At 42.3% G+C, this 27,412-nt stretch overlaps 2 protein-coding genes across 2 annotated transcripts in view; one reads left to right on the top strand and one right to left on the bottom strand.

Moving 5' to 3' along the window:
- The window catches only part of GPR39 (G protein-coupled receptor 39), a 193,368-nt gene extending 178,525 nt beyond the window's left edge, over positions 1-14,843 (top strand). The window contains exon 2 of the mRNA XM_047085351.1: positions 14,338-14,843. Within this exon, the coding sequence (XP_046941307.1) occupies positions 14,338-14,843 (506 nt within the window). The remainder of the gene's footprint in view (positions 1-14,337) is intronic.
- Positions 14,844-15,234: 391 nt separating this feature from the next.
- The window catches only part of LYPD1 (LY6/PLAUR domain containing 1), a 35,897-nt gene continuing 23,719 nt past the window's right edge, over positions 15,235-27,412 (bottom strand). Inside the window, exon 3 of the mRNA XM_047085352.1 lies at positions 15,235-15,492. Within this exon, the coding sequence (XP_046941308.1) occupies positions 15,257-15,492 (236 nt within the window). The 3' untranslated portion in view covers positions 15,235-15,256. The remainder of the gene's footprint in view (positions 15,493-27,412) is intronic.

Raw genomic sequence — 27,412 nt, 5'->3', positions numbered from 1 at the left:
GTTCGAGAGCTGAGGCCCAGAAGCCTCTGCCACCCTCTGCATTCCAGCCTGCCTTTCCTGGGTTGGGCTGGTGTGCTTGAGGGGCTGTTTGGTCTCCTGAGTCTTTCTTCAGCCTCTGCCAGACTCACAATATGTCCAGAGACTTGTTGCTACTTAAAGCCTGAGAGATTTGCAGATTCTAACATGGCCCCAAGCAGGGCTTTGGCAAGAGAGAGGAAGATTCCTGTTCTTCATCCACCCAAGACCAGTTGGGTGGTCTTCCTGGTGAATAATGGAGCTGTCCCAGTGCCTTACTGCCCTGTCTCCAGGTTCTAGAACAACCTAGAGTCAGTCTATTTTAAGTGCATCTTCTCAGGTTGGGAGAAGTGGCATCTGATTTTTCTTCTATAAGTCCAAAATCATTTTTCTAAGTACCATTCCCTAAGGAATAAAATGGTGTGTGTGTGTGTGTGTTGTGTGTGTGAAATCAGTGCAGTAGGGTTACAGTTTAGTCAAAAATTCAGGATAGGACCTTAGCATACATTTTAATGGGATTAAAGATTTTCATACTTTTAAGAAACATGTGTTGAGGGCTTACTGTGCTATGCTAGGCATGAGTCAGTGTCTGGAATATGTATGGCCTTTGCTCTCCAGTGATTACAGTAGGCCAGGCATGGAAATTCATCATTAAAATAGTGTGGTTATAGGGTGCTTGAGTGTTTTAGTCTGTTAAATGTCCAACTCTTGATTTTGGCTCAGGTCATGATCTCTTGTTTTGTGAGATCGACCCAGCTGAGAGCATGGAGCCTGCTTGGGATTCTCTCTCCCCTCCCTCTCTGCTCCTCCCCCTGCTTGTGTGCAAGCACTCTTTTACAAAATAAATAAATAAACTTAAAAAAAGGTGTATTATCATGCAAACAAGGACAAGGTCGGAGAGGTTCCTTCTCTTTGAATGGACAGGGAGCCTTTCCCAGAGGAGGGAATACTTGGTCAAATAGGAAATTCCTGGAGTCTGTTGTGGGCAAAGACCTGGTATGTCTTGGAAATTAGGAAAGGTATGGGGCTAAGCAGGGGAGTGGTAAAAAGGCTCAGAGGACAGGCAGCAGGAAAGTGGGGAAAGATCGGGATGCTAAGTGATGCTGAGAAGCTTGTACACTGTAGCACAGGCCACACAGATTCTGATCAGCAGGTCAGTGCTGGGGCCTGAGATTCTGCATTTGTAGTAAGCCTTCAGGGGATGCCATGGACCACAGCCTGAGTGGCAGGAGTGAAGCCATTTGGCTATCACTGAGGACTTTGCATAATGAAATGATTATAATCCTTAGAATTTATATCCCTGGAAATCCTAAAAAGTATAAGAATCCTGTCTAATTCATACAACATCCCTGTGAAATGTGATTCAGATCACCCATAATTTTTTTTAGATGAGACTCCTGGCATACGGGGAAGTTAAACTAGAGTCTCACAGGTGGAAAGGGCCTCAGATAATCTAAGATACACGCGTATTTTACAGGAAAGGAAACTGCTTTGTCATCTCTGAGGTTTTGGGGAGATCTAAAAGCCCAAGTTTCTGAAATTTGACTGTGTAGCTCAGTTAATGCGGGTCCTTGCAGACAATGGTTGGATTCAGATCTTCAGTCTGTCCTGGGAAAGGTCCTGCACTTGCCTCCCTCTCCTGGGCTAAGCTGTGGGAATGGGTGTGGGACTGCATCTCTGGAAGAGAGGGTTACAGACATGGGTATACAATGCTGGAGTAATGTACTTAAATTTGTGAGTATCTTTGGTTGGAAGATGCCAGGTTTTAAGCTTCCGGTCTTTTACTCATTTTCTTTGTAACCAGTATCAAACTGATTGTCATGTATGTCACCATTTTTATCAATTAAAAATAGGGATGGCAGCCCCCACCCATCTACCTCACTACATGGTTAGGAGCAGCAAGCCCTGGCAGGTCTTCCCTCAGGTATTGTGCACGCCTATGTGCCATGTGCTGTTCCAGTCACTGCAGACCTAGAATAGGACAGAGCCAGCTCTAACCCCATGGAGCTCACATGGCTGAGAAGACAGACACAAAAGGCACATGTTCCAAGTTAAATACATCAGAATGTAGAGTGTGATCAAGAAGTATGGGGCAATGGGGGCTTAAAACATGGGTCTAAACTGGAAGTCTCAGCTTGTTGGAAGAAGCAGTCTTTTAGCAGTGACTAAAAAATGAATGTGAATTAGCAAAATGAGGGAAGGGAGGCTGGCTGGGTAAGGGCTCTGAGTCAGAAGGGGTTGTCTGGCTCTAGGAAATGAGAAAGTGTCAGGTGTTGGAAGGAGACAGAGCAAGCAGAGAGGGTTGTGTAAGGAGAGCCCGAAGGAATAAGCCAGGTAAGATCCTATAGGACTTGTTAAAGACTTGGGACTTTATTCTAAGGTCAATAATATGCCATTGGAAAGTTTTCAGCAGGGGAGTGATGTGAACTTTTTAATTTAACAAGATGATCCTGGCTCGTGTGGAGAGTGGTTTGGTCAGGAGTGATATTGAACAAGACCAGTCAGGTAGCTGGTCCAGGCATGAGACAATGGAAGCCCGCATTAGGAATGGGATGGTGAGAAGGGAATAGATGATGGAGGTATAACTGATAGGCTTGGGTACTGAGTATGGGAATAAGGAGGAAGAAATACAATAGGGAGACTTTCAGGTTTCCAGCTAGAAAAACTCAGTGAGTGGTGGAAGAGTTTATTAAGGTTGGGAGTAGTGGAGGGAGGGCAGGTTGGATGAACATGTCTCATTATAGGTGCAGATGAGCTATCCAAGCCTTGATGTTGAGTAGGCTGTGGATGTCTACCAAGGCTGGCAACATTGACTTAGGATCACATTATCCATAGAGATGGTATTTCAGGGTAGAGGCATAGAGGAAGTGCCCACCTTCTAGATGGTAGAGATCTGGGGAGAGTATCTAGAGGTGCTCTGCCATTTGGTGGTCAGGTGGAAGAGACAAGTGAGATAACAGATAAGGACTAGCTTTAAACATGAAAGCAGGATGTTACTGTTGGGCTGGATTGGATTTAGTGTGTATAATAATGTGCATCTTAGACAGTTACTGCTACACTCGGATAGGAGAGCTCACGCTTCGTTTTCCCAAGTCTACAAGGCTATTTCCTCAAAGTTTTTTTTGCCCCTATGAAAAGAAAAAAACTACCAGGAGGGATTTATTCTTATCCTGTCATGCAACAGTAATTTCATTTTCAAATCATTAACAGGAAGGCATCCTTATCTGATCATTCTTGATACAAAACTCTATCTTAGAAGCCTGATACCATCTCCTCAACTTCACCGAGAGCTGTACTGATTTTCAGTTGAGAACCCTCAGCTCTAAATAAGCCACAGTATAAGCCCGGCTCCTTCCTGAACCTCTTTTGGTATCTCTCCCATCAGCTGATTCCTTTTTTTTTTTTTTTTTTTTTTTTTTTGCCTCCTGTCCTGGCATTTTGCTATAGATTGTTCCCAGAATTTCTTTACTAACTTACGAGATATGAGCAGATAATGGGGAGCTGAACTTATTTTCTAATTTACTTTGAAACAGAATTTTAGATTGTATTTATGAGGAGGGGAAGAGGCAGCCTGTGATGGGTGAGAGTAGTCTTTAACTCTGAATTTAAATGAGTCTTCATAGGAAAGTATCCTTCTCGAGAACTCTTGCTGTGGATAGGAGTGGGGGTGGGGTAGAGGTGCTTGCTTTCCATAACATAAATCCAGTCCAAAGCAGACCTTCTCTAGTCTAGCCTGCCACACTCCTGTTCAAAGCTAGTTTGTTTCTTTGAAATCCACCAAGCTTTTCTCTTCATAATCGGAAAATGCTAAATGTAAAAAAAGGCCCTTTCAAACTGATAGCATGCCTTATCAGAGAGATGTGTTGGGAAGGCGTGTTTATTTTTATTTATTTTTAACCTTGTGGCCATTTGAATTGAAATACCTTAATTTGAGTTTGGGACTCGGAAAGCATTTGATCTCTGATCCCCCTGAGGGGTCCTGCAGCTGAGGGCAGCCTGCTGGGGCCGGGTGATGAAGAACACCAACTCTGGACCGAGCTGCCTGGGTCTAACTTCTGGCCTGTCCTGGCCAGCTATGTGAGTCTGGGCAAGAAATTTAACCTATCCACACTATCACTTACCTTATCTGTATAATAGCAACAAAAGTCAAGTAGTGGCCATCCAGTGGGGCTTAGTGTAAGGTTTAACTGAGCAAGTTTAAGTCAAGTGCTCAGAAGAGTGTCTGAAATATATATGCACTGTATTAATTTTAGCTGGTATTGCCTTCACCCTGGGGCAGCTGATGGGATTATGTAATGAGTAGTAGGAGCTGTGGTTCATGCAGTGCTGCTGTGCTAAGTCCTTCACGTGTATGCATGTCCTTGAGCTTTTTTTACACTAACTCCATGAAGTAGTGTTATTTTACCCATTTCACAGAGATGTAAGTCTATGATCACACAGCTGGTAAATAGCAAGGCTGAAACTTAAACCCAGGTCAGTCTGACTCCAAATCCCAGCCCTCACTCCCGGCACTGTACTAGAGCTTAGCCTGAGGTGACAGGGCCATGGGGCATTGGGTGTGGGTGGGGATGTGTGCTGGAGGGTGGAGTGGAGGATGGAGGAAAGAAGCAAAGATTCTTAACTGAAGTGACCAGATGAACAGGCAGTCATGTAGCCTCCCTGCCACTTGTCATTCCTCCTGGAGAGGAATTGGGCAGAGACAGGGACTTGGGGAAGGGCTCAGGGCTCCTGTCTTCCTGGGATTTGAAATTTGTCCTCTCTCTTTAAACTTGCCTTCTGTTAGTTGTTTCCTTTATTATGGCCTCTACTCATTGACTCTCTTCTTGAAACCACAAATACCCGTATGTAGGTATTGAGGAAGGGATAAGTGGTTCAGAGTTACAGAGCAGAGTGACAGAAGCTTTAAACCTAAGTACTGGAAAGAACTTTGACCAGGAAATGAGGAGACGTAAGTCCTGGTTATCTCTCTGCTACTGATGAGCAGGACAACCCTGCTAAAGTCATGGAATCATTCTGGGCTCTATCTATAAGTTAAGGATCAGAAGGTGTCTGAGATCTGGTGGATCTAGGCAGCCTTCCCCTGGATCTCTGATCTCTGGGAGCTATCTGGAAGTGATGGCAGTAGAGGAGGTGATGGAGCCAGTGATGATGGTGGAAGTGGTGGCAGACAGGGTGATGGGGTGGAGATGGAGATGATGACTGTAGAGGAGATGATGGAGATAGTGGTGGCAGAGGTGAGGATGGTTGGTAGAGGTGGAGATGATGATGGAGGTGCTCATGGTCATAACTACAAAAAGCCCTTGTCTGGCAGCAAACACTGCATTTAGCAATTTATTGCCACATTTCATCATCCCAGCAGTTGTTCTTAGATCCATTTTGTAGATAAGAAGCCTGAGCTTTAGAGAGGAAAGATGGGCATTCCTTGGTGGGTGGAGTTGCCCAGGTTGGATGGAAGCAAAGGCAGAGATGCCAGGAAATACACTATTGGAACATTAGTTCCTGCATAGAGCAGGAGGGGAGGTAGTTTGACCTTCCTTGTGTTCTCTCCCCAGATCCTCTGCCTCTGTGACCAAGTTGTGTCCCAGTGGAAATTGAGGGTTATAACTGCAGGACTGCATTCCCCTGGGGCCACACAGCATGTAACATAGAAAGTCTCACCACATTGACCAAATGCTCTTCTAGGTGCTTTCTCTTCATCTCCAAGTTATCACTTTGACTGCACACCTCAACCCTTAGGTTTTAAGTCTTGGCCTGCAGCTTCTCTGACAAAGACTTGTAGCATCTTCATGGGGGCCATGATTTATCACATTATTTTGGGACAAATGAATGTCCTCTAGCTCCTCTCTTGGTAAATGTGGCTTTTCTATAACCTGTTTAACGGGCTGACCCTCAGGCCATCTTGGAAAGAGATTGGGCAAGAAACACATTTTTAGTGTAGATCATCCAGGGATTGGCTAGTTAGCACAGTGGGGTGGGACACTAAAACTGTTGACCCCTGAAGGCCTTGGTCAGACTCAAAATTCTTCAACCCCTCTTTCTTGGGCTTGGAGGTTCTTGTCTTGCTTAAATGAGAAAGTGATCCCTTCACGAAATTCCTACTGTCTACTTCTCTTCACCCGGGGATGGGGGATTGGAAGCATGAAGGCACCAGGCTCTGTGTTAGGAGGATTAGTACTGACCCCTCTGGTCAGGGAAGGTAGCTTCAGATTGATTGTGTGTACATCAGAATACACTCCAACACCTGGAACCTCCAACACTCTGCCCCCCACAAATGTTGATGGAACAATCAGTATGTAGCAGTTTTCTGTTGTGTGCTGAGGATACAACAGTGAAGATGGGGCATCCTGCCCCCATGGAGTCGATGGTCTCATTTATGCTGTATTGTTATGATGACAGGGACAGGAGTAAAAGATGCTGGTGAACCTGTAGTAGAAACTTGACAGAGCCTTGTGGAGACAGGAAGGCTTCCTGGAGGCAGTGACACTAAGCAGAAACTTGTAGAATAAGAGCTGGGCAAAGCATAGGCAGTTGGGGGGAAAAGAGGGGGAGGGAGGAAGGGACACAGGAGAAGAAAGAGCAGAGGGTAGGGAAGATGTGGTCTGGGCCCAGGCACGTGCAGAGTCTTGGAGTCTAGGAAAGACACACTAAGGGGCTGCTTGCCTCACCTGGGCTTGGCCTGCCTCAGTCATAGGCACTCAACACCAGTTCTCCCAGGGTCTCCGTCTGTTGTGCTGTACCGAGGGGGCATGAGCAGGGAACGAGAGATGCAGGGGGAGATCTGCAGGCACTTTGGCTGGTCTCCACACTCCCAGAATGCCCGTGTTGCCTCTGCTGAACTCTTGGCTGAGTGCGGCTTTACCCAAGGGCTGTGTGGTTTTTGTGGGTTCTGAGGGGAGGTCGTAGCCAGTGCAGACACCATCAGACTGAGAGGCCCTGTTTTGGACTCCGAGGCTGTGTGAATTTAGGCTCCTCATCCACTTTGCTGGGGATTCTGCTGGTTCACCAGTACACTCAACTCTTAAGTTTCTTGAGTGCTAGCATTCTGAGGCTTTCTCTACCATTTGCAGGAAACTAAATTCCATTAAAAATGGCAGGCTTTCAGCCATAAAAATTGATGAGTGTTTATAAGTGACATGGCCCAGGTATGTGAGTGGGAATGAGTTGATCCATTGAAGGGCGGCCTGGCCATCCCACAGGCTTAGAGGGCATCATGGCCCTGGTTCCCACCACCCACTCCTGTGCTGTATGTTACGAGGCAAGAAGCATTTGCCTTCCTCTGTCTTGCTGAGGAACAGCTTTTGGCATTTGTAGCTACACCACCCATGGGGACTTAACCATCAGTAGATTCAGAATAGATTCTTTACATAGAAAGCCACACAGCTGCATACAATTGAGATCCACATAGAAAAATATTTATTCAGTGGATTCCAGTTGATCATTTAGCATGCATTCATAAATGAATAGAGGCACTAAACCACAACGCTGACCCTAAATGCTGTTTACTTTGAGTGCATGTGGCTGTCCTACAGGTCCCAGACAGCAGGGCTTGTTTTAGAAATATATATTTGCGATTGTAGCGATTTATATAGGTTTTTCCTTGTCCTGAAGCTTGTAGAGCAGAATGAGATGGATGTAATGCTTAGCAAATTGAAGGCCATTTTGGAATCTGGGTCTCTGGCCTCCACATGGTGGCTGGAGCCACAATGGGGACAGAGTCCTTTCATAGGCTCCATCAAGTAGCTGGGGCAAAGATGGGACATCAAACCATCTGTCTTCATGGACAGAAGCGGCCATCTGTGGCCTTTACATCATTTTAAAGTTGTGGCCTGTGCCCTTCTCTGAAAACAAATTCTAACAGCTTTTTAATCCTCTTCTAAACAAAATTTTTCAATAGGAAAGGGTGCAAGAGGCAGATGGGTTTAAACAATAATCACTAAGCTGACTAGTCACTGGAAAAGTGACTGCAAGTATCCAGGCAAGCCCTGGCAGGGTCAGAGGGCATGGGACGTGGAGTGGGCTCCCAGTGGGGGTGTGTCCAGTGCTTGGCCAACACCCAGGTCCCTCACATCCTATCAGCATTGCTTCCAAAGCCTCTCAGATTTCCTTTGGCAAGCCCTAGCAGTGCATGGTGACTACCCATCCAGGAAGCCACCTGTTAGCTGTTAGGAACTTGCCTGCTCCTGATGGAATCATCTTCTCAAAGCCATCCTAGAAAGTAATGGAGAAGGAGAGAAGGTGTGGGTGGGCAGTGTGGGTGGACAAGGGCTGTATATGGCCTGGTTTATGGTGACCTTAGGAAAAGATGGAGGGTAGAAAGAAGAAAAAGAAGGTAGGACCAAGGCAAGGGCAGTGCTCAGGAATGAGGGAAGGGGGTCTCGGTTATTATGAGTTCAGTCTGCACTCAGGAAAATGGGATGCTTCAAAAGGTGGCCAATGTGATAGTGATAGAACCACAAAGGCCTGAGAACCCAGGCTCCACCTCAACTTGGGGTTGTCTTAGATAAGTTCTCAAATTGGAGTAAACATCAGAATCAACAGGTGGGCTTGTTAATTCCAGACTGCTAGGCTCCACTATCAGAGTCTCTTATTTAGTAGATCTGGGTTGGGGCCTAAAATGTGTATTTCTAACAAGTTCCAAAGAGGTGCTAAGGCTGCTGTTCCAGGAACCCTGCTTTGAGAGCCACTGTCTCAGAGATTAGAGACTAAACCAAGGTTGGTGCTGATTGGGGCTCCTTGGATGGGACAAAGTCAGATCAATGTCTCAAATTGGCTAGCAGAAGCAGATTGGCAAACACAAAGATATAAATTGAGTAAGTGCTAAAACCTTTTATTGGATGTATTTGTCTTTCCCTAGCTCTTCATTCAACTAACCATATGCTTACTTTCCACTGACAATTGCTATTTAAATGTCTCTTCACAGGCAGCTGTTCCTCATCCTACTATATGCTAGTTGATTTATTGTTCACAAAACCTGATGGAGTGTTCTCTAACGGGCCTCATTTCCCACAGTCTCTACCCACCCTTCATGTTGTTCTGGCTCTGGAAGCTGGCAGAGTCAGCTGCTATTACAGTCTTCCATCCCTTGCTCATGCTGTGTCTTTGCCTGGGTGCCCCTTTGCAGGCTACCGCTGACTCTCCTTTAATTTCCTGAGCGTTCACCCCCCATGGGAGGGTCAACCAGCTCTTTGCTTCCATAAAACTGTACCCAGATAGCTCTCATGACCCTAGGCAAGCAGTCACCTGGCTGTGGATGCCTCCTCCTCCCCAGCCTTTAATCACTAGTGCTTAAGAAAGGGTCTGTAATAGGCCCCAGCTAATCAGGAGATGGTTGCTGAGTGAGTAAAGTCCAGAGAACTTAAATTGGGGGGGGGGCAGGGGAGATCACTAACTCCTGCTCACTGTGGTCACAGTTAGAGAGAAGTGGACTACTGGGGCAAGAAGAGATGGAGAAGCTATGCTAAACACAGAACACCTAAATCATTCTCTACAACCCCCTCTGTATCCCAAGGCTTCAATAGTTCAGTAAAATGGGCCCTAACACCAAGTGGAAAAGCAAATCTTTGTGACTCAAATCACACAAACTACCTTGGCTGGATAAAGATGGAATTTCCTGAGCTTTTTGGCTTAGTACAGGCTAAGTATTCTTTTCTAGCAGGTACTCACGTAAGATGGACAGTCTGATGGATACATGGAGTCCTTATCAGCTTGATCGCAAGGTCATAACCTGGAGTCATACCTTGTTTTCCAAACATGCTTCAGCTCCCTTTGGGGGAAGCTACATTTCACCTTCCTTTAAAAGGGGGAAAATATGTGCTCCAGGGCTTTGTTGTGTGCCTGTTTTTTGAGGAACCTGGTCCTAAAACTGAGTCCAGACAGTGTACAGAGCAGGTGTTGTGCTGACTTTAGCTAGGATCTGAGGTTGGCCTGCCTTGCATTGCATTCCAGATGGGGGATGGCCAGCATTTGGGCCTAAAACTGGAGTGAAGAAAACTACATTTAGGTAAAATGATGGGGGTGCCCCGTGGCTCAGCTGATTGAGTGTGTAATTCTTGATTTGGGCTCAGGTCATGATCTCACGGTTTGTGGGAGTGAGGCCTGCACTGGGCTCTATGCTGACAGCATGGAGCCTGCTTGGGAATCTCTCTCTCTCCCTCTCTCCAAAATAATTAAATAAACATAAAGAAAATAGAATGATAGGCTTGTTTGTCAATCAAAAGTCAAATACCATGTTCTGAGCCATAAGACAAGAGGTAGACAGAGTCGTGCCACTCTGCCTTTGGAGATCTTGGGTGAATCAGCCTCAATTCCATCATTTATAAGACAGAGGGGTTCTGGGCCTAGTTTCCTTGGGAGACCTGCTCTCCCATTCTCCGATGACTCTAAGGTGAACTCAGGATCACAGGAACAGCTTCCTGCACTGGAAAGGTTTAGAAGGAAGAAGACAGAGCCCAGAGTCAGATGTTAAGAATGTTGCCACATCTCAGGTGGCATAGCTTCATGTTTTCCGCAGATGAAACCATGCAGGCTGACTCAAATGCTAGTATGACATGTTGTTGGCCATCTCTATTACTTCTGTTTTTTAAACAACATTACTTTGCCGAGAATAAATCTGTGTCATCGTCTAATGGCACCTGTCATTTTAGCGTAGTGATCACGGAGGACAAATGGAAGTACTTTATGTGGAAAAAGATAAGCTATGAAGGTACTTCTTACCCAGAGGGCAAGGCTGTCTTCAATATAATACAGATCTATCAATAATATAGTTAAAACAGTTTGCTGACTTAACATGACTGGGTTCAGTTCACTGATCTTCATTCAAGTTCTTAGTAAAGTTGTTTTTAACTGTGGGCTGCACATACCATACAGACCAAAGCATTATAGATTTTTCCAAATGTAAGTCCAAATCGAATGCAGCCAAACATAAATTTAGTCAAATCTTTAATATACTCTGTTAAGGCATGCATGCAAGATTTTAAAGCTTTGTCTCAGAGTAGCTGGGACTAGAGCTGAACTAGTTGCACACAACCTAATAAAAAATTACCTGGGACACGACAGTCTCAATGTCATCTCAATGCACTTTTTTTTTTCAAATGTAAAAGTGAGCCATTACCTTATAAAATGACAAATTTTACAAGGGGGCTGGTTTGTTCCCCCTTGCTTCCAACCAGAGGCTAACTTCTATTACATGGCCCATGGAGGCACATGTCACAAGTACCTGTGGTGGATGCCTGTATGCCTAATCCTCCATTTTCCTAGAACAAAATTATCTTTCAAAGCAAGGAGGAAAGACACCAGCCCTTTTTCCCACCTCTAGTTGTGGTGGGAGGGTTAAGAAACATATTAAAATAGATTTACCCTGTTTTTCTACTTTCTGAATGGGACTACTCAAAATTTTAAGTTGTAAGCCACCACAGTAGCTTACATTGTATTTCTAGTGGTCAGTGCTGTTTTACATCCATTTTACAGGGTGGAATAATGGCTCATATTTACTTGCCTGCATTTTCTGTATTTTTCAAATGGAAAAAAGGAGAAACTATACTGTGTCGTTCAAAAAAACACAGATGTATAATGGCTTTTGGAGCCTAGCAAGCCTGTGTCCTAGCTATAGGATGTGGGCAACTAACCTGAGACACGACTTCTTCCCCTGTACAATGAAGATAATGACAGCTTTGATCTCACCAGGTTATTATCAGAAGCGAGAAACACATAGGAAATAAACACAGAGTGCTTAGCACAGAACCTGGCAGAGGGAACACTCAATTCATTCCTGGTTATGTGTCAAGACCTTTCTGAGGCTTAATTGTTAACCTCTGTGGATTTCTAACTCAATTTCTCCTCTCTTGTTCTCCAAGTTCATCTTTGCTATCCTACCTTGCTACTCTACACCCAGAAAGCAGAGATTTCCCCTTTCCTCATCACTGGAGAATCTTGGGTCTGGTTCCCTATTTTCAGCAACTTGTTTAGAATAAGTTACCTTCCACTTATGGACAAGCTCATTTCGATTTCAGACCAAAAATTTTATCCTGGCTAAAACGACAAATCAAGCCACAACTCTTCATCTGGTCTTCTGCCTTTCCTCACACCCAAGATATCTGCTCTTGCTTTTTACTGCACTCTGCTTCTTTAGACAATAAGGTCAGTCAAGGACAACTGACGCCGGGTGTAGGGGGTGAAGGTAACCAGCATAAGGGTCACGCACATAGGAGAGGGACAAAGAAAGGACACAAAAATAACGACTTTGTAACTTACCCCACAGCCCTGGCCCCTTTCCTCACTGCCTTTCTTCCCTGGGCTTGAAAAGTGATGCTGTGTTCAACCAGAGTAAGTACAAGTGGGTTCTTGTCCCCTTGCTAGATTCTTGCTGCCTGAAGTATGGCCTCCCACAGGGGATCATAAGACACACCTAAAATCCTGTGCTCTATTTCCATATTCTGGGAAATACGTCTTCAGATTAAGATGGTTGTACTGATCTGAAATGCAGTGGCAGAGAAAAGAACTTAAACCTTTGTGAAGACATATAGCTTCCCTAGGTAGGGGAAGCTTCCCAGCTGCTTCAGTTAATGAGATGAACCTTTCAGTCAGAACTGCTTCTGCTAAAAACAAGGAGAAGTAACTTATGAACCCACTTCGAAAAGTACACGTCTGGAAGCATCCTTCTCAAAGCAGTGGGAGGAAAAAAGCCCCCGCTTTCTTGTGCAAGTATTTAAACACAGAAAAATAGTGATTTTTGTTCCCTTCCAGCAGCTGTAACTAGCTGATTCAGAATATACTCTTGACTTAAGGTGATTTTTTTTTTTTTTTGCTTTTTCATCAGATCAATACATTACTTTGCTCATTGTATTTTTAGATTTATGTTCTCAGGGAAGCAAACACAAAGGAAAGAGATAAGCAAGTAAGTTTGTGTTTCCAGCTTGGGCTGAGGGTTGACAAGAGAAACGCTTAGAAATGATCAGGGGAGCAGAGTTTCCAGAACCTTCTTTGCTGACAGCTGGGATTTCTGGAGGATTTGTTCAGGGAACTGGGTTATTTCCGGGGCAGAGAACATACCGAGGGCTGCTCAGCTATCAGGTAGGGCATGCTCAGTTAAGTGTGTGGGAGGGCGAACCCTGGTTGCATAGACATGGCTGGTTTTCCTGGAGCATTTATCAATGAAATATTTACTATGGATCAGAGGCAGAAAGGGATTATTGCCAACCATCGCTTCCTTGTGGTTTCCTAGAAAATACAAAAGTTCAAAACGTGAATGAATTTTCCTTATTATAGTAATCAAATTTAGGAAACGGAGGAAGTATTTCTGACAATCCAAAATACAGCTTTAAGATCCCAGCTCTCTACAGAGGAACTTACTTTCTGGTGTGTTGGCTTCAGAGCAAAGAGCAAATGTGCAGATTCCTGATCTTCCTTTTCTTGGATGTTTTGTTTGTCACTGTAGATAAATGCTCCTTTGCTCTGTCAGAGGTCATAGAAATAGAGATGGTGTAAGTTGGAAAGCAAACTTGTGGACATGCAAGCATGTCCATTCAGTCAACTTTTGATCTCATGGGGTCACCAAGTGGTGTCCCTTTAGGGCGTGATCATTTACCGTAGTTCAGTGCCACAGGCAATGAGCACACTACTGGCTAAACTTTAAGGGGGTTTTAGATCTGTTGTCTGTGGGTAATTGTCTTTTTCCCCCATGAGGGTGAATAGACGATATAACTAAAAATTTCTAAAAACAGAGTGCTGTTGCAGATAGGAGCATGAGAATTACAGGTGTGCACACTGCACGGAGCAGACATGTTCAAAAACCATTGTCAGTGACAGGCTATTCCCGGTTTTGTGTCCCTTGAAATTGAATGCAAAATCAGTGTCACTAAATACGCTTCTTTGTTACAAGGGACACCGTTTCCATTTGTCTTGAAAATATCACTGGGTTGTCTTTATGTAGACATTCTTTGAAATACAAATATTGTTTCACCTGATATGACATAGGGTATACATCTATTTCCTTAAAACAAAATGACAGATTTTACTGGACTATATAAAATGCTTTCTGGATACACAACAATGAAAACATTTTTTTTTTTTTAAATGAACAGCCATCAAAAGGTATGCATAAATAGTCGAAAGCATTTAATGGTCTTTAACACAGTCAACTCCCCCAGCCTTGAAACACACTGTTCGATTCTTTTTTGCTAGTGGCAAAAGAAGCAGTCGAGCACAACACTGAAAAATTGGTAGCATTTCCTGGCCAGTAAGCACAGAGCTGGGGAGCTAAATATTTTGTGGCTTTGATTGTTGTTCTCATGCTGTTTGTGTCGGTCTCTCCTTTTGCCTGCTCAGGGCTGATTGTTGTGACCTTGGCTGTCTGCTGGATGCCTAACCAGGTGCGGAGGATTATGGCCGCAGCCAAACCCAAGCACGACTGGACAAAGTCCTACTTCCGGGCGTACATGATCCTCCTCCCCTTCTCCGACACCTTCTTCTACCTGAGCTCGGTCATCAACCCGCTCCTGTACAACGTGTCCTCGCAGCAGTTCCGCAGGGTGTTCGGGCAGGTGCTCCGCTGCCGCCTGACGCTGCCGCACGCCAACCACAGCAAACACCTGCGTGCCCGCGTCACCTCTGCTGCGGACAGCGCTCGCTCGGCGCGCCGCCCCCTCATCTTCACCGCTTCCCGGGGCAGTTCCTCTGCAAGAACTAACAAGGTTTACTTGAGCACTTTCCAGAACGGGGGCGAGCCAGACTCCAAGCCCCAGCAATTGAGTCTTGAGGCAGCAGAACCCAACGTGCAGATGAAACCACCCAACTCTGCCGCAGGGAATGGTTTTCAGGAACATGAAGTGTGAATGTCAACTATGGAAGCCTTGAGGACTAACTGGCGCCCCCAATGAAAGCAACATGATCCTGACACACGCAGTGACAAAATAAACCATGCCCCTATGAGGGACAGGAGTGGAAGCGAGGGGCCTTGGAAAAAATGGATGCCTCCCGAAGTGTCTTCTAGGGACTGATTCTGCCAGCCCGACCTTGCCTCTGGTAATAGGGGACAGACTTGGACTCCCCTCTTCCCTTCAAGTACACACTGAAAAGTCAGACTGAATTTATTCAGAGCTTACAAAAACTGACACCGAGCTCTTTGATTTGCAAAGGAACTGAAAGAGAATACGCTCCCTCCCAACCCACAAAAAAAGGACACCCAGGAGAAGCTTGGGGAGCAGGGGCCTGAAGGACAATGCAGGAGGGATGAGCATCTCCAACTTCAGCAGTGAGCCAAGAGGAGGGCGAGTTTCAGGAGCAGAATGGTGGTGGGGAGCCCCGGCCGCAGGGCCAAGGCAGAACTGCTCCGTTTCTTGGGCCGGGGCCCATTGCAAAGTGGGGTGTTGCAGCAGCTGATGCACACTGAGTTCAGTTTCCCAGGGGAGCAGAAGGATTGGTACCCAGCGGAGGCGATGAGGCAGGCTGCTGAGGAGGCACACGACTTGCGGTACATGATCCCTGCAACACAACCCAAGAAGTGGGGTTAACTGGAGTTGGCCAAGGTTCAGCTCCTCCTCATTCCTCCCACAGCCCAGCTACTTGGTGGGACCAGCAAGGTACTTTCGGTTGTTTCACTGAGCACACCGACCCCCCCCCCCCCAAATATAAGTGACGATGGCTTCTTCACCATACAGCTCCAGTAACTTTTGACAAATTGTTCCAAAAGCTATTAGATAATGGTATCAGCAAAGAGCTATTAAAATCAAAGTTCACTTAAAAAAATTCACACACAACTTATATTTGCCTTTTGTCGTTGTTGTAACTATCTCATGCCATGGAGAATGAGATGTTTATTATAAGTGATACAGAGAAGGCTGTCACCTATGTGTTAAATCCTAGAGTTCCCTGAACTAATTCCCATGAGATCCCTACTGAAGGGGCCCTTATTTTTCTGAGGTTTCAAGGTCCACTAGAGTGACGGGGTGGCCTGATGTTGACAGTTTACCAGGAAGATACTGGTTACAGGAAATAAGCTTTGCCCTCAGAATATATGGCTACCTGCCTAGTTAGCATCCACAGCCACCATTTAGTAAGGTACTGTGTAGGCACATAAAGGAGCACATAGGACACATGGGAATTGCAGCACAGTCACCAGTTAGGTTATCTTGACTAATCATTTAAGTTATTAAAGCTGGAACCTTAATTCAAATAATACTAACTTCATTTAAAGGCTTTCCTGTATTCCAGACACTCTACAGAGGGCTATGGTGTCCTAGTTGATTTATCACTACAGCAAGCCTACAAGGGAGATCCCCATTTCACAGATGGGAAGCATAAGGGCAAGAGAAGTTTACAAACTAGAAAATGGAGAAGTTGGGATTTGAACCTAGAATTCTGGCTCCATTCCATCCATATCCTTACTAGTATATATACCAAAGTAGCCAGCCAAGAAACCACAAAAAATGTTTTTTAGGGGGGGGGGGAGGGTGGGATGGGGAGGGGGAGATAATATGTCTTACAAAACTGGACTTGGAAGTGAATGAATGGCTTTAGCTTCTGAACTTCCCCGCACACCTGAGGGCTCCAGCATATTCGACCAGTAGCCGGGGTCCTTATTCTCTGACTCCCTGCAAGGATGTGTGTTTGCAGGCAAGGCTTTGGTTTGTGCCTCCTTCATCTGCCTTATGAATGTTGCTTTGGGTTATAGAGAAATGGCAAAAAACTGAGCTACTTCAAACTTCCAAGTGGGAGGTTAAAGAAATACTTTGGAACATACAATTTTAAGTCATTTTTGTTCTAGAACTGCACATTTGAAAGGATGGATTTTCTAACACTGATAGAAAATCCTGGACAGTAGCTGCTCTGGTAAGAGTTATCAGGTAAGATAAAGTCCACACAGAGGGTGTGTGTGTGTGAGAGAGAGAGAGAGGTGCTGTATGATTTCCAAGAAACCTGCTATGGGGCTTTGCCCATTTATGGATTTCCCTAAGTTCTATCCATTGCCCATTTTAGGAAATTTTACTGTCATTTGCTAGTTCAACTTCAATAAACTTTCTTCCTTTAAGTGAATTGTAAAAGTTAAAAAGAAATAATATATTTTTCACTGTAAACAACAACAAAAAAAGCCCAGGGAGATCAGGTGAAAATGCCCCCTGACCAGATAGTTGCTCCTCAAAGGTAACCACTCTTGCCAGTTTGGAAGGCCTCCTTCTGGGCCTGTTTCTATATATATATATATATATATATATATACATACATACACACACACACACACACATACATATACATACATACACACACACATACATACATATACATACATACACACACACACACACACCCATGGAAAAATAAAGTGTGTATGTGCATACACACACAGATTTGTTACTGGTGTCACATCCTAGATGCTGATTTACAGTTTGCATTTTTACTTAGTGACATGGCTGGGTATTTATTTTTAAGCCTAACTATAGGGCTCAGGAGTGATGATGAGGAAGGTTAATTAGGTAATGAATGCACAAAGACAGCCCTGATTTTTGTGACTGCCTCCCAGGGGATACCTCAAGATCATCTGTTCTGTTGGCCAGGAGAGCTTATGCTTGTTCCACAGGACTAATATGTATACACAGATATTTTTATTTCTTAAAGGTGGTGGATAAAGGTCTGGCTTCCAATCAGCCTGAATCTAGGTGCTGAGATCTTCCCTTTGAGGACACTGAGCGGGCTTGGCACATCCTCAGCTGCTGGGAACTATTAAAGTAAACATAGGCTGCTTGTAGAAACACGAAGAAGAGTCCAGCAAAATGAAGAATATGCTCCAAATAAAAGACCAAGATAAAACTTCAGAAAGAGCCTTACAGAAACAGAGGTAAGTAATTTACCTGAGAGAGTTCAAAGTAATGTTCCTCAAGAGGTTCACCAAACTGGGTGAAGAAGGGATGAACACAGAGCTTCAACAAAGAGAAAAATGTCAGTATCAAGGAGAAGTCACAGAACTGAAGAACACAATAACTGAACTGAAAATAACACCAGAGGGTTTCAACAGCAGACTAGCAGAAGCAGAAGAATGGATCAGTGAACCCAAAGACAGGGCAGAGGAACTCACCCCATTAGAGCAGCAAAAATAAAAAGTGGAGGTAGTTTAAGGGACCTAAGAGACCACATCAAGTGACTAACATTCTCATTTATAGGAAACCCAGAAGGACAAGACAAGGACAGAAAACTTACTTGAAAAAATAATGGCTGAAAACTTCTCTAACCTGGGGAAGAAAGAGACATCCAAGAAGCCCAGAGAGTTGCAAATAAGGTGAACCCAAAGAGACACACTATAATTAAAATGTCAAAGTTAAACACAAGGAGAGACTTAGAAGCACCAAGAGAAAAACAACTTCTTATGTACAAGGGAACCTCCAACTACACTATCAGCAGACTTTTCAGCAGAAACTTTCCAGGCCTGAAGCAAGAAGCATGATATATTTAAAGTGCTAAAAGGAAAAAAAAAAAAAAAAAAAAAAAAACTTCCAAGAGTACATGGCAAAATGATCACTTGGAAGTGAAAGAGTGTCCAAGACAAGTAAAAGGTAAATGAGTTAATCACCACTCAACCAGCCTTACAAGAAATGTTAAAGGGACTTCTTTAGGCTGAATAGAAAGGGTGCTAATTTGTGACAACATATAAAAGATATAAATCTGATAAATATATAGGAAAGGTAGTGGATTAATTACCTATAAAGCTAGTATGAAGGTTAAAAGACAAAAGTAGTAAAAATAACTACTAGTTAGTAGTTATTAGTAGTTAGTAATTAGTAATTATTAGTAATTAAAGGATACATAGGCTAAAAAAAGATGTAAATGTGAAATGAAAAAACAAAATGGAGGGGAGAAAGTAAAAATGTAGAGCTTTAGAACACTTTCAAGCTCATCAACTTACAGTAGACTGTTGCAGATATAAATTGTCATATGTAAGCTTTTCAGTAACAACCTAGCAAAAACTATAAGTAGATATACAAGAGATACGAACTGTAAGCATACCACCAAAGAAAGTCATCAAATAACGAAGAGAGCCACAGAAGGAACGAAGAAACTGCCAAACTGCCAGAAAACAATTTTTAGATACAAATACTAAATTCTTCAGTCAAAAGATATAAGTGGCTTCATTAAACGACACCAACAAAATAAGACCCATCTATATACCGCCTATAACAACTAATTGCAGATCCGCATATACAAAATAAGCTTTAAAACAAAGACTGTAATAAGAGACAAAGAAGGGCATTACATCAAGGGGTCAATCCAGCAAAAGGACAGAACATTTGTAAAGAAGTGTGCATCCACCATAGAAGCACCTAAATATGTAAAGCAAATATTAATAGACCTAAAGGAGAAATAGTACAATACTTGGGGACTTTAATATCCCATTTACATTAATCATCCAGACAGAAAATCAACAAGGAAACCTAGGCCTTAACATATACAGAACATTCCATCTGGTTCAGTGTTACTTACATCCATCAGAAAGCAACAAGGGAGATGGAAAGGATGGCACTACTAGTAGGAGGTTCCTGAGCTCACCTCATTCCACAGCTATACCAAAGCAATAACTACATCTATATAACTAACTGAAAATTACTTGCAGGCTAGCAGAACAGATCTTCCACAACTCCTCACAGAGAAAAGGGCACATGGGATAAGGGTAGGAGGGATAGAGATGCAGGGATTGAAAAGCAAAACCCTGGAGCAAATAACCACAAATCAGAGAGACATCACAAGCACAGAGGCGTGAGGGGATCAGATCCCACAATGGGTAGCCCCAGCCCTGAGGATTTGCACTAGGAAGACAAGTCCCCCCAATGTCTGGCTTTGAAAATCAGTAGGGCTAAATTCTGGGAGAACCAGACGGAAATAGGAAAGAAAGTCCCCACCCAGAAAGAGATGGCCAGATAAACTGGCCTGAGACACAGCACAGAAACAGTAGTTGAAAAGCACCTGGCGTGTATGTAAAGGAGATTTCTTGACTAATCTTAGAAAACTTGTGCTCTAGGGGCAGGGATCTTTAGGAGATTTCTCAGGAACAAATGTGCTGGTGGGCACCATTTTCCTGTCCTCCCCTAGCCTAGGCAACAATCACTTGCAACAAAACACCCTTAAAACAAACTTGTGGCTGCTAGAGGGGAAGTGGGTGGGAGATGAGTGAAGCAGATTAAAAGGATTAAGACTCACAAACTTCCAGTTATAAGTCACAGAAATAAAAGTACAACACAGAGAATATCATCAGTAATATTGTAATGTGTGTGGGGGGAAGCAACAGAATATACATTCTTCTCAACTGCACATGGAACATTCTTCAAGATAGATCATATGTTTGGACACAAAAACAAGTCTTAAGAAATTTAAGATTGAAAACCTATCAAGCATTTTTTTCAGACCACAGTGGTATGAAATTAGAAATCAATTAGAAGAAGCCAACTGGAAAATTCACAAATATGTGGAGATTAAACAAGTTACTGAACCATCAGTGGGTCAACAAAGAAATCAAGACAAATTAAAAAATACCTTTACACAAATGAAAATGGAAACACATCACACCAAAACTCCTGGAAAACAGCTAAAGCAATTCTAAGAGGGAAATTCATAGTGATAAATGTCTACTTCAAGAAATAAGGAAAGTCTCAACCTTACCTTACACCTCAAGGAACTAGAAATAGAACTGAGTTCAAAGTTAGCAGAAGAAAGGAAATAATAAAGATTAAAGCAGAAATAAATGAAATAGAGAACAGAAAAACAATAGAATAAACTAGGAGTTGGTTCTTTGAAAAGATAAAATTGACATACCTTTAGCTAGATCCACCCAGAAAAAAGAGGATTCAAGTAAATTAAATCAGAAATGAAAGAGGAGACATTATAACTGAAACCCCAAGGATCCTAAGAGACAACTATGAACAATTACAGGCCAAGAGTAAAAAATATACAATGAGGGAAAAACAATCTCTTTAATAAATGATGCTGGTGTAACTGGATCAGTATCTAACACCAAAGACAAACATTAACTCAAAAAGGATTGAAGGCTTGAACGTAAGACCCAAAACCATACAACTCCTAGAAGAAATCACGGGAGGTAAGCTCTCTGACATTGGTCTTCATGAGGATTTTTTTATATTTGACATCAAAAGCAAAGGCTACAAAACCAAAAATAAACAAATTGAAAAACTTCAGAACAACAAAGGAAACCATCAGCAAAATGAAAAGGCAACCTACTGAATGAAGAAAAAAATTTATCATATCTGATAAGGGATTACTATCCAAAATATATGAAGAACACATATATAACTCAACAGTGCAAAAAACATTATAACTAAAAAATATGCAAAGGTTCTGAATGGACATTTTCCCAAAGACCTATAGGTAGCCAATAGGTACATAAGATGTTCAAAATCACTGATCATCAGGGAAATGCAAATCAAAAGTATAATGAAATACCATCTCATACCTGTTAGGTTGGTTATTACTAATCACAAGTGTGAAAATTTTGGGAAAGGAAACTCTTGTGCGGTGTTGGTGGGAATGTAAACATGTGCAGCCACTATAGAAATAGTATGGAATGTCCTCAAAAACATTAAAAAAAAGACATACCATATGATTAGGCAGTTCTACTTGTATTTATCTGAAGAGAACACAAATACTATTTTGAATAGATATATGCATCCCTATGTTAATTGAAGGATTATTTACAATAGTTAATAAATGAAAACAACTTAAATGTCCATCAACAAATGAGTAGATAAAATGTCACATATCTATAATGGAATATTATTCATCCATAAAAAAGAACAAAGTCTTGCCATTTGTGACAACATGAATGGGCCTTCAGGATGTATGCTAAGTGAAAAATGACAGAGAAAGGCAAATACCATATGATCTTACTTATATGTGGAATCTAAAAACGAAAACCAAAGGCACAGATACAGAGTACAAATTACTGGTGGCTAGAGATGGGATGTGGTAGGTGGGGGAGATGGGTGAAGGGAGTCAAAAAGTATAGACTTCTAGTTATAAAATAAGTCACAGGGATGTAATGTACAGCATGGTGACTAGTTAATAATACTGTATTGTCTGTTTGGCAGTTGCCAAGAGAATGTATCTTAAAAGTTCTCATCACAAGATGGGGCACCTGGGTGGTTCAGTTGGTTGAGCATCTGATACTTAATTTAGGTTCAGGTCATGATCCCAGGGTCATGGGAGCGAGCCCCGTATTGGACTCTGCACTGAGCATAGAGCCTGCTTAAGATATTCATTCATTCTCTCTCTCTCTCTCTCTCTCTCCCTCCGCCTCTCACCCTCCCTCCCTCCACCTCTCTCCTCCACTCATGCTGTCTCCACCCCTGCCCCCCCTCAAAATGTTCTCATCGCAAGACAAAAGCCTACAACTATATATGGTGATACATGTTAACTAGACTTACTATTGTGATCATTTCATGATATACAAATATTGAATCATTATGTTGTCCACCTGAAACTAATAATGTTAAATATGAATTATACCTTAATAAAAAAAATATTTTTTCAAAACCCTGGAAAAATAATGCCTGAAGTTACAAAGAGATGTACCAACAGAACCACAATCTGTACTTTTGCTCATACCCTCACATCTTTAGTTAGAAGCCATTTATCTTTGTAAGGCAAGTGTGTCTGTGTGTGTAGTGGGGGGGGGGCGCAGATTTATGGCCAGATGAAAGCCTGTAAGAAGGTAGTTCATGAATAGATACCACAAAAAAGACTCTAGGAAGGGAAAAGTTGTAAGCTCCACCCACCCACCCCCTCAAAGGTGTATTTACCTCACAGAGAGAGGGAAAACAGAAAATGGGTCTGATGCAAGAAAGACATGTTAGTTGAATGGGTGGCCACTCCAAGCCAGGGCACCATGAGGAGGTCCAGGAGTAAAGAGAGTCTGGAATGATCTGCCCATGATCCACGAGGTTCAGAGCAGCTGCCCTGTTCATAGACCACTGTGAGCCTTCCATAGTGGAGTCTAAGTCCTGGAGACTACAGCTAGAGATACTGTGGATGAAATCAGAGGTGATTAAAAAGATTTCTAACCAGATGAAAGGAAATTTGGAGCTAACAAGACATCAAAAGTAACTGATGGGCAAGCAGCTGACATTGGGGTATTAAGACCCTGGCTTTGGAGTTATTCAAGAAGAACAAAGAAATGGTGCTCTAATACTCAACTGTTGGCAGAGGTAGAGGAAGGAGTAGGAGGTGTTATACTAGTAGGAATGGGCAAGTTCAAGATTAAAAAGAACTTTGAGAAAACAGGCACTTTACTCATCTTTTTAAAATCAAAGCAGTAGAAATGTCCGGCTAAAACTGCCTTTGAGAACCTGGGGACGGAGCTGCGTGGTGAGGCTGGGACAGAAGTGGTGCTGGTTTATAATATGCAAAGAAGAGAAAAACAAACCTCAGAGTCTCAGAGAAAGAGGAGGCTTCCAGTTCCATTCTAGGCTCTACAGCAGGGAGGATGGGATGGGGAAGAGGGCTGGGGACAAACAGGAAGTGGTCTTGGGGAATGCTGAGAATTTCCCTACAAGGAGTGTGTGACTAGACATCACAAAGGCACCTATGGAGCTTTAAGTAAATGTCCCTGAGTTTAGATGTGAGGAAGTCAGGGTGACGTGTGATGATGGAAGTGGTTAAGAAAACCACGGGAAAAATTCTGCAGAGGCAAGGGGTAGGCATAAAGAATAGTAATCAGGCTGAAAGGAAATAGGTAGGTTGCTAAGTGTGGAGGGTCAGACCACAGCCTAAAAGTATTTACCAGTGCCATCACTCACAGCTTATCAGGATAAATTCCAAGTGGCTCTAAGATGTAAATGTTGAAAAAAATCATAAAAGTACTAAAAACCACTTTGGGACCTGTGAGATTTGTCATTTAAGAGTAGTCAAGGCTATTCTATGATGCACACTCAGAAACCATTAAAGAAAAGATTAATGAATTAAACTGTGCAAAAATTTTAAAAATTCAGAGATAGAACAAGCAATCTTAAAATTGGTATGGAACCACAAAAGGCCCCTGAATAGCCAAAGCAACCTTGAAAAAGAAAAGAAAAGCTGGAGACATCACAATTCTAGACTTCCAAGTTGTAGTACAAAGCTGTAGTGATCAAGCTGTAAGTATGGTACTGGCACAAAAAATAGACAAATAGATCAATGGAACAGAATAGAAAACCCAGGAATGAATCCATAACTATATGATCAATTAATCTTTGACAAAGCAGGAAAGAATATTCAATGGGAAAGAGACAATCTAACAAATGGTGCATGGAAAACTGGACAGCTACATGCAAAATAATGCAACTGGACCACTTTATTACATGGTACACAAAAATAAATTCAAAATTGATTAAAGACCTAAATGTGAGGCCTGAAATCATAAAAATCCTAGAGGACAACACAGGCAGTAACTTCTCTGGCCATAGCAACTTCTTTCTAGACATGTCTCTAGAGCCAAGGGAAACAAAAGCAAAAATAAACTATTGGGGCTTCATCAAAATCAAAAGCTTCTGCACAGAAAGGAAATAATCAACAAAACTAAAAAGCAACCTTCGATATGGGAGAAGATATTTGTAAATGACATATCTAATAAAGGGTTAGTATCTAAAATACATAATGAACTTAAAACACCCCAAGCCAAATAATCCAGTTAAGAAATGGGCAGAAGACATGAATACACATTTTTCCAAAGAAGATATCCAGATGGCCAACAGACACATGAAAAGATGTTTAACATCACCCATCATCAGGGAAATGCAAATCAAAACTACAATGAGCTACCATCACCTCACACCTGTCAGAATCGCTAAAACTAACAACACAAAAAACAACAGGTGCTGATGAGGCTGTGGAGAAAGGGGAACCCTCTTGCATAGTTGGTGGGAAAGCAAACTCGTGTAGCCACTCTGGAAAACAGTATGGAGGCTCCTCAAAAGTTTAAAAATAGAACTACCCTATGATCCAGCGATTGCACTACTAGATATTTACCTTAAGTATAAAAAATAGTAGTTCAAATGGATACACGTACCCCTTTGTTTATAGCAGTATTACCTATAATAGCCAAATTGTGGAAACAGTGCAAGTATCCATCAACTGATGAATGGATAAAGAAGTTGTGGTGTGTGTGTGTGTGTGTGTGTGTGATGGAATATTAGCCATAAAGCTAATAGCCATTAGCCATAATAGCCATTAGCCATTGTCACTTGCAATGATGTGTTTGGAGCTAAAGAGTATTATACTGAACCAAGTAAGTCAGTTAGAGAAAGACAAATACCATATAATTTCACTCATATGTGGAATTTGAGAAACAAAACAACTGAGCACAGGGAGGAAAAAAAGAAAGGGAAGCAAACCAAGAACCAGACTCTTAACGATAGAGAACAAACTGATGGTTACCAGAGCAGAGATGGGTGGGTGGGAGGAGTAAAACAGGTGATGGGGATTAAGAAGTGCACTTGCTGTGATGGGCATCCGGTGTTCTATCAAAGTGCTGAATCCCTATATTATACACCTGAAACTAATCTTACACTGCATGGTAATTAGCATTTAAATAAAAACTTTAAAAAAAATACAAAAAGTAAAAAGCAAATTACTAAAAAAAAAAAAAAAAAAAAGAAAAAAAGAAGAAAAGAAAATAGCATCAGTGAGCAATTCCCTGAAGTAAAATAACAAATTTCTTTCATTAATAAATGTATAACAAAGGTACGGGAGATAAACTGATACCAGAGGTAAACTGCAGGAAAATTTGTTCTTATGGGCACTTGATTTAACATATCATTTTAAAAAGAGCATGATTCAGTGATATTTCACGTTCTAGGAGAGTCCATAAGACACTACATTTTTCTCTTGAAAAGTATAGAAGTTGTTTCCTTGTCATTATTATTTTTTATTTCAGTCTATAAATAGAGTGCTTATATCCAAAAGAGTGCTATCGATACAGAACAGGGAAAATAAAAGTCTTGCTTAAAAAATAATTCCGTCTAGTAAAATCACTAAAAAGTGAAATATTGGGAAAATAATTGCAACTCAAATCACAAAGAGCAAAATTACTTAATATGTAAAAAGTCCTAGAAATCAGTAAGGAATAAAAAAGAACCCATTAGAACAATGGGAAAAGCAAATCAAAAGTTTACAGAAAAGAAAATAAAGTGAACTTTGAAACAATAAAAAGAGATTTACTCTCACTCCGTAAAAAGAAACACAAATTAAAGCTACATTGAGATACAGTAAAACCTTGGTTTGCGAGCATAATTCATTCCGGGAACATGCTTGTAATCCAAAGCACTTGTATATCAAAGCGAATTCCTGCATAAGAATAATGGAAATTCAGATGATGCATTCCACAACCCCAAAATATTCATATAAAAATGATTACAATACTGTAATAGAATACAAAATAATAAAGAAAAAGCAAAATACACAGAAAAATAAACAAATTAACCTGCACTGATCGTTGAAAATCTTTGTGGCTGGTGTGAGGGAGACAAGAGAGGAGGGTTATTGTGTAGGACAATTTTCACTATCACCAATGGAATCACTGCTATCTATTGGCTCAATGGAATCTTTTTCCTTTCGTGCAACAAAGAACCTATTCAGTGACACTTGCTTTTGCCTCCTTTTGAGGATTGTCGTTAAAGAAATTCATTGCTTGCACTGCTACAGCCTTATTTGGGTGTTGCTTTTCTACAACATTTTGCACTGTTTTCCACATTTTCCACATCTCCCTAATCTCATTTGAGGAGAGGGATTCCTCCACCTTTTCCTCCTCCTCTGTATAGGAGATGCAGACATCGACTTCTCATAAAATCTTGCAATTTTGGCCACTTGCATACCTCATTCATCCTTCTCGATGATTTCTTTCTTAACTTCCACTGTAATCATCTCCTCTTACCGCTTTTCCTTTCAACCTTTTTCTGCATGGGGGCCACTGTGTACACTTGCACGGATGCTGACTACAGTACAGTATTAAAAAGCTGTTGTCATACACTGTATTTGATGCTACTGGCAATAATGGGGCAGAGAAAAGGGACTATATGTGCAGGCAGCTTTACCTAGAATGAAACAAAGCATTCCTAAGCTTACCCTTGTATGGAAAAGCAAGGACTGTCCACAGGTGCTTTGAAGTGACAAAAAATACACCAGTGCCAGTTGTGGGCACCTTCCAACATTCTGAAAAAATCACTGATTTCTGCCAAACACCGCGGCCTGAGGCTGAGCATCTGAGAATGGGAAACAATCACCCACATTCCCACAGCAAGAGACAGAGAGAGAGAGAGAGCACGCACAAGAGACACACACAGAGAGAGAGAGCGCGCACACGTGTGCTAGAGAGACAGAAAAAAACCCATTGTCTCGTTGTGGTCATGCGACATTTGGCATCATGTACCACTTG

The sequence above is a fragment of the Lynx rufus genome, unplaced genomic scaffold (assembly GCF_022079265.1).
Source record: "Lynx rufus isolate CCGP_SWC_20201006 ecotype Redwood Valley unplaced genomic scaffold, mLynRuf1.p SCAF_2, whole genome shotgun sequence".
NCBI classification, from domain to species: Eukaryota; Metazoa; Chordata; class Mammalia; order Carnivora; family Felidae; genus Lynx; species Lynx rufus.
The sequence above is the reverse complement of the archived record's forward strand: the minus strand, read 5'-3'. Positions and strand labels throughout refer to the sequence as shown.